General features: G+C 45.5%; 1 protein-coding gene across 3 annotated transcripts in view; it reads right to left on the minus strand.

Moving 5' to 3' along the window:
• RASEF (RAS and EF-hand domain containing) overlaps window positions 1–14,864 on the minus strand; it is a 70,454-nt gene extending 55,590 nt beyond the window's left edge. For 2 of the 3 annotated variants that reach the window (XM_029056253.2, XM_029056250.2), the window contains exon 1: window positions 14,174–14,864. In XM_029056253.2, coding sequence (XP_028912086.1) covers window positions 14,174–14,649 — 476 coding nt within the window. In that variant the 5' untranslated portion in view covers window positions 14,650–14,864. The remainder of the gene's footprint in view (window positions 1–14,173) is intronic. The other variant, XM_029056252.2, reaches the window with a different exon arrangement.
• Between the last annotated feature and the right edge of the window lie 316 nt (window positions 14,865–15,180).

Here is a 15,180-nt window from a genome sequence, read left to right on the forward strand (position 1 = left end):
TCTGTGACTCCCAGGCCCATGCCCTTTCCATTAGGCCATGCTGCTTCTCTGTGACTCAGTTTCCTCTTCTCTAAGAGGGGGATTAAAATACCCATTCTCCCTCCCCCTTCGACCGTGAATCTTGTGTGGAACACAAATTGTGCCAGATCTGGTTATAATGTATCTCTGAAATATTTCAGATTTATGAAGCACTATGTGCAGTGCACTGAGCTAAGCACTCGCGAAAGTACAATATAACAGAGTTGGTAGACACAGTCCCTGCCATCAACAAGCCCCCAGTGTTTAGTACAGTGTTTCTTTAGGGTTGTTGATAAATATTTACTATGTGCCAGGAACTGTACTAAGTGCTGGAGTAGATACGAGATAATCAGGTTGGACACGGTCCTTGTCCCATATGGGGTTCACAGTCTAAGTTGGAGGGAGGAGGATTTAATCTCCATTCTACAGATGAGCATAGAGAAGGTAGTTATAATAAAACAGAGTTAATAGACTTGGGAGAGTACAACACATTCGGTAGACACATTCCCTCCCCACAAGGAGCTTACAGTCCCAAGGGCAAAATACAGTGCTCTGCATATGGTGCTGAATAAATACCACTGATTGACTGATTCACTCATTCTATTCCCAGGCCCAGATGAAGAAGGGAAAATTCTTGCATGTACCACCATACCTGAGAAACTCACCAGACCCCTTAACCTGAGGACCAAGCTAAGATTTCACTTCCAGGGGCATAGTCATCCGCCCCAAGCTAGCAAGCACAGGGCCATCAGGGTCTGTCATACCCGGCTCCGATCAAATCAATGGGATTTTAAGCAGCACCTTCGCCGTGCTTGGGAGAATGCAACAGCATAAGTAAACGTCATCCCTGCCCTCAAAGATAGAAATCCTGCTGCACGGCACAATCTCCATAACATTAAATTAACCTTGGGTGCATTTGGGGGAAATTCCTGTGAAAAGAAAAACAAAACCCAAAACACCACCAAAATAAGGAACACCTACCTAGCCCTGGCAGACATAGCTGCCAGGATTACTTCACCCTGGGCTAATGTTCAAACAGGTTATTTCCTTCTTCTGGAACCTGGCTCAGATACTGCCCGCCCATTCCTTCTGGGTAGTCTTTATTTCACCAGCACTACTTGAGGCTCACTTTGTTTGTCTTGAATCATATGTTAAACAAATTGAGTCTGTCCTGTTAACTCTCAGAATGCCAGGGAATGTGTCAAGTGCTGTAGTGCTTGGGAGAACTGTGTGTACATGACACTAAATATATACACCCACAAACACTTAGGGAGCTTTACTTACACACACATATGCGCGGGCACACACACACACATCCCACCCCCTCATAAACTGCTTCCAAAAATCAGGATCCTGTTTTTGTATTCATGAGAATATTTACAGTAAGGGGCTATCAGGAACTCTGCAGTCACTCAGGGCAATTGGCACTATCTGGAGGTGATAGCACTCTTAGGGCTTCTCTGAAAATTTTTACTCTAGCAGGTCCCTCACTCGGTCTCTTCCCAGCCTGGGCTTTAGCTCTGGTCCAATTTACCCCTTCTGGAAACTTGGCATCTTTCTGCAAATGCCTAAAGAGCACAAGCTTGAGAGTCAGAGGGCCTGTGTTCTAATCCCGGCTCTGTCACATACCTGCTGTTTGACCCCGAGCAAGACAGTTAACTTCTCTGGGCCTCAGTTCCCTCATCTGCAAAATACGGATTCAATATCCATTTTCCCTCCTATGTAGATTATTAGCCCCAGGTGGAACCTGATTACCTTGTATCCACCCCAGCGCTTAGTACAGTGCTTGGCACATAGTGTTTAACAAATGCCATCATCATTATTGTTATTAATATTATATTCATTTTGGAAAGTGATCTAGGAAAATTGGGGGAACGCTTATTCTATTTTCTTTCATATAAGAGTAATTTCCCAAGATGGTAGGAGAGGAAAAATAAAGCGAGACCATTTCCTCTTTCCACTTGTATTTTGGGACATTCAACAATTATACTGTAAAATGGTATTGATAAAATGGAGAAAGATAAGGAATAATTCTCCTGTACAGAGGCTGCAGTAACTGGAGTCAGAAAAGAGGAAATGAAAGTTTTGCCACGGTAAAGCTTTGGAAGTGGATTCGTTATTACCCTATTTATTTTGTTAATGAGGTGTACATCCCCTTGATTCTATTTATCGTGATTATGTTGTCTTGTTTTTGTCCGTCTCCCCCAATTAGACTGTGAGCCCAGCCTTGGGCAGGGATTGTCTCTATCTGTTGCTGAATTGTATATTCCAAGCGCTTAGTACAGTGCTCTGCACATAGTAAGCGCTCAATAAATACTATTGAATGAATTCATTTTAAAATACCCAACATTTTTTTTCCTCATTGACTCAAAATGATCAAGATGGTACTTTTTTTTTCCATTTTCGTTTAAGAAGTTACAACTCACAGCATTGGTACTGTTCTCTAGTATGTTCTATTTTTCACATCATCTGGGGGTGGGGTGGGGGTGGGAGTATGTGTGTCTGCAAGTAGAGAGCTCCTATTAGTATTTTTCTAGCAACTGAGTACTTCTTTTCCTCACTGTTTTTCTACAGGGTATGACTCTCTCCTCCAAATAGGATGTTTCTGTCCACTGTTAACAGTCTTGAACGTCAGCCGTACCTCAAGTTGGAAGAGATCCATCCCCATCTTCATTCTAACAATGGCATTCGCTCATTCACAATGGTGTGCCTTCATTCATTAACCCGTATCCAGTTTCACCTTCCAGAATAAAAAGGAACATACTACTCTCTTTGTTTTGTCCCAGTCAGGAGGTGTATTCTAGTGGAAATAGCATTGAATGGGAGGCAAGAGGCCTGGGTGGGTGACATCGGCCAAGTCATTTACCCTCTCTGTACCTCATCGGTTGCCTCATTTATGCATGAATGAAAGCCCGTGGCCCTCCCTTCTTCCTTCCCTCCCTTGCCAGCTGGCTGGGTGGAGCAGCAACTTAAGGAAAGCACTCCTTGAGGTCAGAGATCTCTTCTACCACATCTATTGTACTGTACTCGCCCAAGCTCTTAGCCCAGGGCTCTGCACATAGTAAGCAGCATGGTCTAGTGGAAAGAGTACGAGCCTGGGAATCAGAGGACCTGGGTTCTAACCCTGGCTCTGACAACTGCTTGCTGAGTGACCTTGGGCAATTCACTTAACTTCTCTGTGCCTCAGTTCTCCTGTTCGCCCTCCTACTTAAACTGTGAGCCCCATGTGGGACAGGGACTCTGCCCAACCGAATTAACTTGTACCTACCCTGCTGCTTAGAAGTGTTTGACACAGAGTAAGTGCTTAATACCATAAAAATTAAATACCACTTATTGACTGATGGATCAATGCAAGGGATCATTACCAGAGGGAAGGAGGTCATTTTTTTTTTCCCCTCAGAGTCAAGTTGAAAACTATGCCTGGAAAGTTAGACATTGACTTTGACAAACTATCTTCAATGAAATTGGAATCTTGCTTGTTCTTTTACTGCTGTAACATCTGTTTATTCTTTGGCAGTTGATTGACCAAATAATTCGATTGGCATGAGATAACTTCACTTTGAACCCAGAGTCTATCTTCTCTGACAATTTTCCTGTAAAAACTGACCTGCCTATTTTGGATTTCATGGGTAGATGCAGGGAGCTTCAAGAATAACTCTTCTTAAAGCCATGAGGAGAAACCATCGAGATAAATTAATTCTTCAAGGTAGCCAAGAACTGACTCAAACTGCTTCAGGGAACACATTTCCATCACTCATTAATCAATGAGTATTTACTGAGTGCTTAGTGTGTGCAGGGCACTGTACTAAGCACTTGGAGCTTACTGAGGGAACTCTTGATTCCTCAGTTCCCTCCGATCTCTGCCAGCTCCACCAATTCCTATATTTTAAGTTCCAAAGTGTATGTGCATAAAAGATAAAACTAATTTTTAACTGCACTGTGTAACCTAAACTCTGAAATCTGCCCAATCCTAACCACCAGATAGGAGCAAAACTTCCCATTAAGTCTGTCCCAGAGTTCCATTTAGGAGACAGCTCAGCTGTTCTTGGTGTAGAGAAAAACGCCACAGCTTTCTTCCATTCAGAAATGGTCAAAAATTAAAGTAGATTATGCAAATAGCACACAGTCTTTCAAAATAATATACTCAAAAAAGCCCAGTCGCTTGTCTTTAAAGAAAAAGATTTCTAGGCTTACACCACCAACTGCCTAAAATCCATCATCAGTACTTGCAGAGTCACTGATGCCCTTTTAGTTTAATTACTTTTAACATTTAATTGCCCACAGCCTTAAATAGGATCTGATTAAATTTTTTAAAAAGTGAACAGAAAAAAAAATCCGATAAAAATCGGATTTCGCACATTATCCATGGGTCGCCAGGTTTGAAAAACTTGTCTTTTTTTTTGCTTTTGCTTCTGGCTCAATAACTCAGTGAGGAAACAAAAAGGCTAAAAGGTAAACAATTCCCCGCTTCCCAAACTCAACTCCTGGGAGACTTGGGGAAAGAAAAATCTCTCTCTTTGAAAAGGGATAGCAATTCATTCCTTGTAGTTCACTTCCAGCAACCACGAAGACAATACAATATTTGTTTTTCAAAATATTCAGAAGCTATTTTGACAGTCAATTAAGCAGTTTGCCTTATAATCAATGGTATTTACTGAGTTCTTACTGTGTGCAGAGCACTGTATTAAAAGTGCTTGAGAGACTACAATAAAACAGAGTTAGCGGGGGCATTCCCAGCCTACAAGGAGCTTAGAGTCTAGAGGGGGAGAAAAATATTAAAATAAATTATGTATATGTTCATAAGTATCATGGGACTGAGGGTGGAGTGAATATCTAGTCCTTAAAGTGTACAAATCCAAGGGCAAGTGTGATGCAGAAGGGAGAGGGAAAAGGAGAAATATGGGCTTAGTCAGGGAAGGCCTCTTGGAGGAGATGTGATTTTAATAAGGCTTTGAACGTGAGGAGAGTGGTCATCTGTCAAACACGGAGGGGGAGGGTGTTTCAAGCCAGAAGCATGGGTGAGGGGTGGTGGTAAGATGGACGAAATCAAGGTACAGTGAGTAGGCTGGAGTTAGGGGAGCAAAATGAGCATGTTGGGTTGTAGTAGGAAATTAGTGAAGATTGAAGGGGTCAACGTGGTTGAGTGTTTTAAAAGAAACATTAAGGAGCTTATGTTTGATAATCAGGTCAAAACTGTATGTAAAATAAGACACATCATAAAAATTCCAAAAAAAATACAGTAATATCAGAGGAATAACAGAGTAGCTAGGAAATACACCAGGTGTTGGAATAGCTGACAACTGTGGATACCAAAGAGCAAATATCCCACTGAGAAGCCTTATTTCCAATACCAAATGCATTCGTGGTTTATATTTTTTACCTTAAAACATTGTATTTCACAGAAAAATAATAAATCAAGTGCAGAATGGACTTGGGAGATGTGATTAGATGGTTATCCTGCATGGTAAAGTGGTTAAGAGTTGAACATTTCAGAGTTCAGATTAAAGGGTGCTAACTAGGAAATAAATTATACAGAGCAGAGTTGTGGCCCAGGCATTTTCTCTAGGCCAAATTCCTCATTGTTTCACTACTGAATTTGTATCACCCATTTCAAACTTTCAATAGCTTCCAAATATTTCATTAGCTATTTGCTTAGGAGTAGTTTGACAGTTTTGAAGTTTGACCTGGCTATCCTATGAGTATTTGTGATATTATTAATAATCATATTTAGTAAGCACTTACTGTGTGCAAAGCACTGTACTAAGGGCTTGGGAGAGTACAATATAAAACATCATATTGACTGCACACTACAAGCTCAGGTAGAGGGGGCTATGTTCTTATGTTTCTACAGCATGCCTACTCCCCCAAAAAGTGTTTTCCCCAGTTTGTGGAATCTCTCTGCAACTAATACTAATAATAATAATAATTGTATTTGTTTATTACTTACTATGTGCCAAGCACTGTTCTAAGTACTGGGGTAGATACAAGGTAATCAGGTTGGACACGGTCCATGTTCCACATGGGGCTCATAGTCTTAATCCCCATTTTACAGATGAGGGAACCGAGGCCCAGAGAAGTCATTTGCCCAAAGTCACACAGCAGACAAGTGGCAGAACCGGAATTAGAACTCATGTCCTCTGACTCCCAAGCCCAGGCTCTATCCACTAGACCATGCTGCTGTGATAGTGCTTCTTGGGGTTCAAAAATCATTACACTTGCTTGGTTCTCAAGGACATTTCACTCCACCCTCTCCCCACTGACGGCATTTTGGCACTGTCCAGGAAACAACAACAAAAACAACTCTCAGCAAGTGCTGGATGAGAACTGCAATCAAAATTACACACACACACAAACACACACACACACTGACAGGATCATACTCTGAACCATGAATCCTCATGGCTATGAGAAACATTACTGCTAAGACACTGCATAGTGCAGGCTGGGCTCACAAAAAGTTTAAGGATTCAAAAACATGTTTGCAGACTAGGGAATATTTTTTGTAAAGTTGAGCTAGATGCTACCCTGATTAGTCTTCTCCCCACTATCCCCCATCTCAGGCCTTAAAAAAACCACTATCTGCCCCACACTGGATACCTGGTTACATGTTCACAGTAATTATCTTTAGTATTCAGAGATAATCGATTAATAATCATCATCATAATAGTATTTGTTAAGTGTTTATTATGTGTTTTAAGCACTAGGGAAGATACAAGATAATCAGGTCAGTCACAGTTCCTGTCCCACACAAGTCTCAAAATCAAAGTAGGAGGGAGAACAGGTACTGAATCCCCATTTTACAGATGAGGTAACTGAGGCACAGAAAAGACAAGTGGCAGAGCCGGAATTAGAACCCAGGTCCTCTGACTTGCAGGCCAATGCTCTTTCCACTAGGGCACGCTGCTTCTAAGAACAAAGAACACACTGTGTGATCAGCCATCCTCCCACAAACATAATGAAGACCACTGGGCCCAAACTTCCTTCCTCATACAGATATGATGGCTTTAGTTTGCAGTTGTAACTGCCACTTTCAGTGCTTGGGATTGGTTTCAACACACTGTTTAAGCCTCATTTGCTTCCTTCAACATTTTAAGAGGGTGCCCTACAAATTCTCCAAGGAGCAAGGTACCAATAGACTCTTCCTAAGCAAAAACTTCAGAAACTGAATTTTAGCTCCTACTTAAAAATATCCTGATTCCTCCTTCCCCACCCTAGGGAGTTCTGGCTCCAAATATAGACCGTAACTCAATTCTTAGGGTGCAAGAACAAGTCAACGTGTTTATTTGAGGAATGTGTCATGTGATTAGTAATGCTTGAACGTCTAAGTTGATTTTAAAATGCCTAGGCAACAAGAGGAAAATATAAACAAAGCAAGACAATGTAAAAGAACTTCACTAAAAGATTCACTAAGTTTGGGATCAGGTTTTTCAAATATGGATTTGATATTTTCACCACTGTGGGTATTTTCACACACTCTATGGGCCCGCCCTACTTGGGTGAATTGTGACTTGGCAAATATTCAGACCTCAACTCCATAATATTTTCTTAAGCATGCCAAAGACAGCATTTTAACATAAAATAATCTGAGCACCATCATAATATTATGAATTATATCTATCAATCGTTAAAGTGACCAAGTTTGAAACGGAACAGCTTAAACTCAAAGAGAAATCTCAAATGAGAACAATGACTCTTTATTCTTGCTCACTCAGAGATAAATTTGAACAGACATACCTAAAAATACAGAGTTAGAGACCAAGAGACAGAGACGAGAAGAAACAACCCAAAGACAAACAAAGACAGAGAGGTGGGAAGTGAAATGGAGACAGAAGTAAAATAACTGACACCGACAGAAGTATATCAATCTAGAGACAGTCATATCACACATCCAGTTAAAAGCTTGTCTTTTGATTAGTCTCATCCTAATTAATTTGTGTACACGAGTCTAAGAGTTTGTTAAGGAGGTGAAACATGTCTTGCAGTATAGTTGAATAGTCTCCAGCCATTGTGATATCCCCAACTTGGCAATTCCCTGACCTCAGTAATAGAACTAGTCCATTCTATTAGATATCTTACTGGTGCATCAGAATGACAGCATGGTTCTTTATAGATTATGGGAGGAGGGTTGGAGGTAGAAGAAGTAGGGGAGGAAAGAACATAGATGATGTATCTGTTTACTGGACTGAGGAGACAGAACACCATACTGTTCTGACCACTCCTGCAAAGCAGCACTTGTGCAAATGTTGGTGTTTGTTTCTTTTAAATTTTAGTGGTTGGTTGTTTCTAGTGAGGGCAAGAGGGCTGTCTTCAATTCAGTTTTCTTTGCATATCCCCAAGTGCAAGGACAATGTAACACTCAATAGCTGATGATGGGCCAAGTTGGAAAACTTTCTGATTTGCCAATCTGTCTTTTTCCCCCAGCCTATTTGGCTACTCGGGGAGATTCCTTCATGATCACAAAACTTAGGGGTGCAAAATAAGCTTGCTATCCAAGAGCTTCAACCATGACCACTCTGCTTAACCAATGTCCCTGCCAGTGCAGGAATGAAAAGAGCATCACTGATCTTTAGCCCTGGGTCAAGGGGTGGCTACAAAAATGAGCTTTTGTTCCCAAAAAGGGAGTGATGAGGTTTTAAAAAGATGAGGAGATGAAGATATATTTAAGGATGTATCTTTGGAACTTTGATTTCACCTAAAAGATGCTAAGATGAACAGGCCAGAATAGAAGAGACAGTAAAAGCCTGTTGGTGTAGCTGGGAATATTAAATGGCTCAGGCAAAGGTGACAAATTTACCCAAGCTGTTCACATGGAAGGTAACATCCAACATGAAAATTTCTGTTTGGGCAAGACATTGTTTAAAAATTATAGTGCAGAAAAATACAGGCAGGCCTCGGGCTTAAGCCACGATTGGTTACTGCCAACTGCATCTTAGGGGAAATGTTGGCGGTCAGAGCCAATCTTCTCATAGGGATAATGTTACAAATGGGAGACTGGCTCTAGAACCGAGGATGGACATCATCTTTTTAATCAAACTTACCCATGTTCCCAAAGATCATTACTATTACGGTATTTGTTAAGCGCTTACTATGTGCCAGACACTGGATAGACACAAATTAAGCAGGTTGGACACAGTCCCGGGCTCACAGTCTAATAGAAAGGGAGCACAGGCATTGAACCTCCATTTTAAAGATGAAGGAAACCGAGGGCCAGAGAAGTGAAGTGACTTGCCCAAGATCACAGCAGGCAAGAGGCAGAGCGGGCAATAGAACCCAGGTCCTGACTGCCAGACCTGTGCTCTCTCCACTAGGCAGTGCTGCTTCTCTCTTATGGATAATATAGTTACATTAAATTTACATTGAGGCAGAAAGGTACAACAACAGGATAACCAACTTTGCCTTCATTGGACATGTCAACCAATTGACATCTAGTTTGATATTGGACAGTCCAGTTTTCAACTGGTCTGTTCCCTGCCTTGCACTCCTATGCCACCAGACATCTTTCTTCCCAGTATTTTTATTCTCAGGGTCCCTCTGCCTTGGCTCTTGCCACCCGGTTCCACAGCTCAGAAGCAATGACTGTATTCCCGGGGTTCTGGGAATGGTTCTGGAGCAAAGGGTGCAGGGTTCTTTTTGCCCACCACCCCCCAAGAAAGCTTCTGGGGAAGCATTGTGTAGATTTGGGGGTACTCTGGCAAAGTACCGCATGCAACATCACATGCATCTGGGTGTCCACTATACACCCTAGTGTCGACCTTTCCTGGTGAGTCTCCCTAGCCATCTGGTAACCCAAACCCCCACCCTCTTTAAACTTTCCCTCCCGGCCTTTCCCCTCACCCCCAACATTGCAGCTTTTAAAATAGTTTCTCCATAGTTTCTCCTGGCCAAATCCATCCCTGTACCCTTAAGACCACCAGCCCAACATTCCCTGGTCTCTCCCCTTTCCTCCCCTGCCAGGCAATGCTTTGAGGGTTGTTTTTGTTTTGTTTATTAAAATAGAGAATATACATGTCTCACAGCCAGATTGGTCCCTTCCCAAGGTACAGCCCCCCACCCCCATCCCACTCCCCTGCAGGGACTGACTGCCTCAGCCACAGGGATTGGGCAGAACTGACCTGAGCAGGGGAGAAGACCGGGAAGACGACCATCACCGCCCTCCCTCTTCCCCATCCCGTTCCGACCCAAGGCTGTGTTGTTTCCGGGGCTGCAAGCAGAGAGGGTGGAAAGGGGTGGGTGGAGAGGTGGGTGGCAGTGGTCATTCTTCTCTCAGGCCTCCTCCCCTGGCCTGTCTGGCTTGGCCCTTTCCTCGTTGCTGTGGTGATCCTGGCAGGGAGTGGGCATGGGGAGAGGAAGGAGGGGGCTGCAGTGAGGGAAGGAGCCAACCCAGTCACTTGAAAAAAACCAAACAAAAAAAACCCACCCTACCCACCAGTGCCGGGCAGGGGGAAAGCTTATGGAGGAGCAGAGGGGAGTGCAGGGTTACCTGGTCGCCAGGTGGAGTCACCAGGGAGGGTCGACACATCCATCTTACCTCAGATGAAGTACTGTCCCGTAGGTGGTAAACGGAGCTAGTGCCATAAGGGAGGCTAGTGTTGATAAGTCGAAACCGACGTGTTGTAAAGCTGAAATGGTGTAAATTTAGAAATGCCGTAAGTGCCGTTTATCGTAACTCGAAACATTTTAAGCCGAGGACTGCCTGTACATAATTACATGTTTGTCACCCTTGATTTTTCACTCATAGATGAATGAATGAGTGCCTCTGTTGAGCTCTGTACAGAGCAGTGTGCATACGTCTAGATGTACTTCAGAGAAGCAGCGTGGCTCAGTGGAAAGAGCACGGGCTTTGGAGTCAGGGCTCATGAGTTCGAATCCCAGCTCTGCCACTTGTCGGCTGTGTGACTGTGGGCAAGTCACTTAACTTCTCTGTGCCTCAGTTCCCTCATCTGTAAAATGGGGATTAAGACTGTGAGCCCCATGTGGGACAACCTGATTCCCCTATGTCTACCCCAGCGCTTAGAACAGTGCTCGGCACATAGTAAGCGCTTAGCAAATACCAACATTATGTACTTAACACACAGAGGATTGGATATGTTTTCTTGGCTTGTAATAGATTTAGAGAGCCTTCATATTTCCCACAAACCACGTATGGGTTGAAATAGGGAAGAATCTATACGTGGCCCCATGGACAATATATGAAGACTTTCATATAACTGTAACAGGCAGTCAGGGTTTGCAAGTCATAAGTCTCTTTGTATCAGTGTGTATGTATATATATATATGTATATACACATACACACACACACACACTCTTGAACCCCAAGAATTCAATACTGCTTTTACAGACCTTCCCAAAGCATTCAACTTCCCTGAGAATTTTCCAAGATCCTAAAGTTATTCCACGGTGCTATAGCCAGTCCAGAACTGAATACACACACACACACACACACATATACATATACATAAACACACGCACACCAAATACAGTCATACCTGAGCTACCTCTTTTAGGAATTTATTTTTAGGAATTTATTCACTTTACAGTTTGCATCTTGTCTAACAAAACTGGAGATAAAAATCACATCCATGCCAGACCATCCAAGCTTGCTCCTTCCTACCATCAGTCTGGCCCAATCCCCACACTGCAACCCACTCAAGTGCCACTCTAAATGTGGTAAGTGACACATGAAGGAGGAAAAATGTGTTTGTCTAATGCTGAGAGGCCATCCGACGCCAAATCACAGCACATTAAGAAACTCTTTTTTTGCCCTCACTCAAGATCTGCTGCATTTTCTGTTGACTGACAATTGAGAAGTAACAAGAACTTACTGAGTGCCCACAAGGGTCATAGCACTTCTCTCTTTTGGTGCTTCATGGTCACAAAATCATTTGCATTTTTATCAGTTATGTGTCACCACAACCTGGCAGAGAGGCCTGGGTTATTATTTCCATTATACATTTGGAGAAGCACTTACATGACAACAAAACTAGGCAGACTTTGATTTATAAATCCCTTCAGAGTGGCCAAATGAACTAGAATTCTTGTACATGTCAGACTAAATTATTCCATGTTTTATCACTATGAGAAAACTTTCTCCAAATGATGCCAAATTGAAGAGAGGGTTCATTTATCCTCAATGTGCACAGCTACAATTCCTATTTGAAGTTGACCCCTGTGATACTTAGGCCAGTGAGTTATGAGATTTCATGTTTCTACAGCAACGAACCCCTCTTACACCTGACCTGCCTTAAATTAAGTCACAGGCATCTCTTCCACTTCAGGGTTTGAATGGTGGAGAACTGGAGGAAGAGGGAGCTCATGGCTACCAAGAGAAGGATCTGAGGGGGGGGGGTTTCCCCCCCATTTAAACAACGAGCTAACATAGGAGTTTAGGAAAAAAAATATTTCCCCGGATTAGACTGTGAGCCTGTCACTGGGGCAGGGGTTGTCTGTATCTGTTGCTGAATTGTCCATTCCAAGCACTTAGTACAGTGCTCTGCACATAGTAAGCGCTCAATAAATACTATTGAATGAAATATTTGGCTGATTTGTCTCCTATCAGAACACAAACTTGGGAGAAGGGCGGCATATCTGTTAAAGTCTAGTCTGGGGACATTTGGAGAGGTAAAATACTGCATTTTATAATCTCCTGAAAATAGTCTGAAACCACATCTGGTAATACGGCATTTTGTAACATCCCCAACATCAATAACGATCACTTACGAATGAGGTGTAACAGCTATGAAATTGTTACCCTCTCTACACTCCAACTATTAATAGTCATTTTCTCATCTCTGATCTTGAGGGAGATTTTTTAAGTGCTTTCCACATATGATGCGGATGTACCTCGCCGGATTTAATAGCTAGGAGAAGTCTGGTTCTACCAAAAAAAAAAAAAGTAAAGGTGAGCTCCCCCACACTATAAGCTCCTGGTGGTCAGAGAACGTGCTTACCAACTCTCTTGTATTGGACTCTCCCAAGCGCTTAGTACAGTGCTCTGCGCACAGTAAGCGCTCAATAAATACCATCGATTGAATGAAAGGAGGAGCAGAGTTGAGCCTCTAGTAAGGTAGGAAACAGAGGGGGCCGCTACGTGGACATGGCAGTTTCCACAAATTAGGATTACGTGCGAATGGGACGGATTCAGAAGGAAAACACTAACTCCGAGTCAACTTTTAGTTGTCTGAGATCGACCAAGCTTCCTGATATTTATACTGCTTCATACTTACGCTTCGTCAGGCTTTCCGTCTCTGCAGAGGGTTTTTGTTTGCGCTCTCTCTCAGACTTAACTCACTGGGGCAGGGATCACAACTGCTAACTCTACTGTAACTCTCCCAAGGGTAAGGGATTCCGCACCCGCTAAGTGCTCCGTAAATATTACCGATTGTCTACTAATTGGAGAGGAAGGGAGATTTCCAGTAAGTTAGGGTTGGGCGGAAGAGCCCCGGAAAGCCGGCAGGACGGCTTGAATTAAGCACACCTGCGCGGCTTCCTTGTAATGGCATTCCCTTCCCCAGGTCTTTCGGTTTCACTTATTGCATCAGGCATCCACCCCCCGCCGGGAAAGTGTTCTCAAAGACAGAAACGCTGAAGTTTCGGAAGCTGCCTGGAAAGGCAACTCTTTCTCTTGCAAAGCAGCCGGGGCGATGGCACGAGGTGGGCAGGGCTCAAGACATCAAAAGCGGTTCTGCGCTCAGACCCTTGTGGGTTGAGCACTTTGAACCTAAGGGAGATCGGGGCGGCAGAGAGACTCTTCCGAAGAAACGCGGAGGAAGAGAGAGGGAGAGAGACAGAAGAGGAGGGAGAGAGGCAGGGGTCCTGCACCCCTTTGGACGCCCCCCGAACACGTGTCAGAGTTGCGGACGGATGCAGCGTGACTTCCCGGGACGAACCCCCGTGGCCGGGAAAGAGCGGGGAGGATCTCTGGCCAAGGTGGGGAGAAGAGCGGGGGGAAGAAGGTGTCCCCCTTAAACGGGCCAACTGGCGCGCACTCTCGAGTCTTGGACTCTTCGCTCAGTTCCCCGGGGACGCAAACTCTGCGCTCCTGGCAGATGCGCGGGGAACGGAGAAACTTTGGGAGTGGGAAGGTTGGGACAGGGGGTGGGGGAGCGGGACGGGGAGGGGGAAGACTCGTCTCCCCCTCCCCCTCCCTTTCCTTACCTGGGGATGTACTTGGCTTCCTCTCCGAGCCGGGCCTGGAAGTCCTGCCACGCCTGCCCGAGGCCCTCCGGGCCCCCCGAGGCCTCCCCAGCCGTCGCCTCCTTCTCCTCCTCTTCGTAATAGCCCTCCGCTTCTTCCTCCCTGTCCTCCTCCTCGTCGCCCAGCTGCGGGCCGCCGACGATTCCCAGCCCGCGTTCTAGCACCCCGCGCCGCAGCTCAAGCCGCCGCCGCAGGTCAAGCCGCCGCCCGCGGTTGGCGCCGCGGAAGCCCCGGACGAACTCTTGGAAGGTGATGGCCCCGTCCCGGTCCGCGTCGAGCCGCTGGAAGATCGTCTCCGCATCGGCCGGCTGCACCTGCAGCTCGGCGCACAGCGAGCCGAACTCCTCGCGCTCCAGCCGGCCCGACCGGTTGGCGTCGCAAGCGGCGAAGAGGGAGCGGAGCCGGGCCAGCTCCTCCCGCTCCGCGTCCGCCTCCATCCCTGACCGGCCGAGGAGAAGGAGGAGGAGGAGGAAACGGCTTTGCCCCGGTGGCGGAGGAGGAGGAGGAGGAGGAGGAGACGGCTTTGCCCCGGTGGCGGAGGAGGAAATGCCTCCCGCAACTTAGGAAGAGTTAGGGCAAAGAGGCGACGGCGCCTAGTTGGGGAGATTTCGCTGTTGGTTGCTGCGGGCTGCAGCTCGGGCCGGTCCGACAAGAGGCACCTGTGCCTCCTGCGGTTCGGACTCCGAAACTCCTCCCGCCGGCGGAGCCTCCGCTTTTCTTGTCTGCTCGGCTCGCCCCGCCTCCACCTGTCGCGCCCCTGGCTCCGCCCCTCCCCGGGGGAGGTGTGCGGGGGCGGTCAGGAGTTGAGCCCCACTTTGCGGGCTCCGGACGGAGCCGCCTCCCTGTTTCGCGGCGTTGAGCTTGAGCGCAGCGCTCAGTGCGCACGGTCCTTCGCCGGGATCGCGCTGCCCTGGCGAAGGCAACGAGAAAAGACAAATCCACACCAGCATCGGCGCTTCCTGGGACTG

This window comes from Ornithorhynchus anatinus, chromosome X5 (genome assembly GCF_004115215.2).
Source record: "Ornithorhynchus anatinus isolate Pmale09 chromosome X5, mOrnAna1.pri.v4, whole genome shotgun sequence".
Lineage (NCBI taxonomy): Eukaryota > Metazoa > Chordata > Mammalia > Monotremata > Ornithorhynchidae > Ornithorhynchus > Ornithorhynchus anatinus.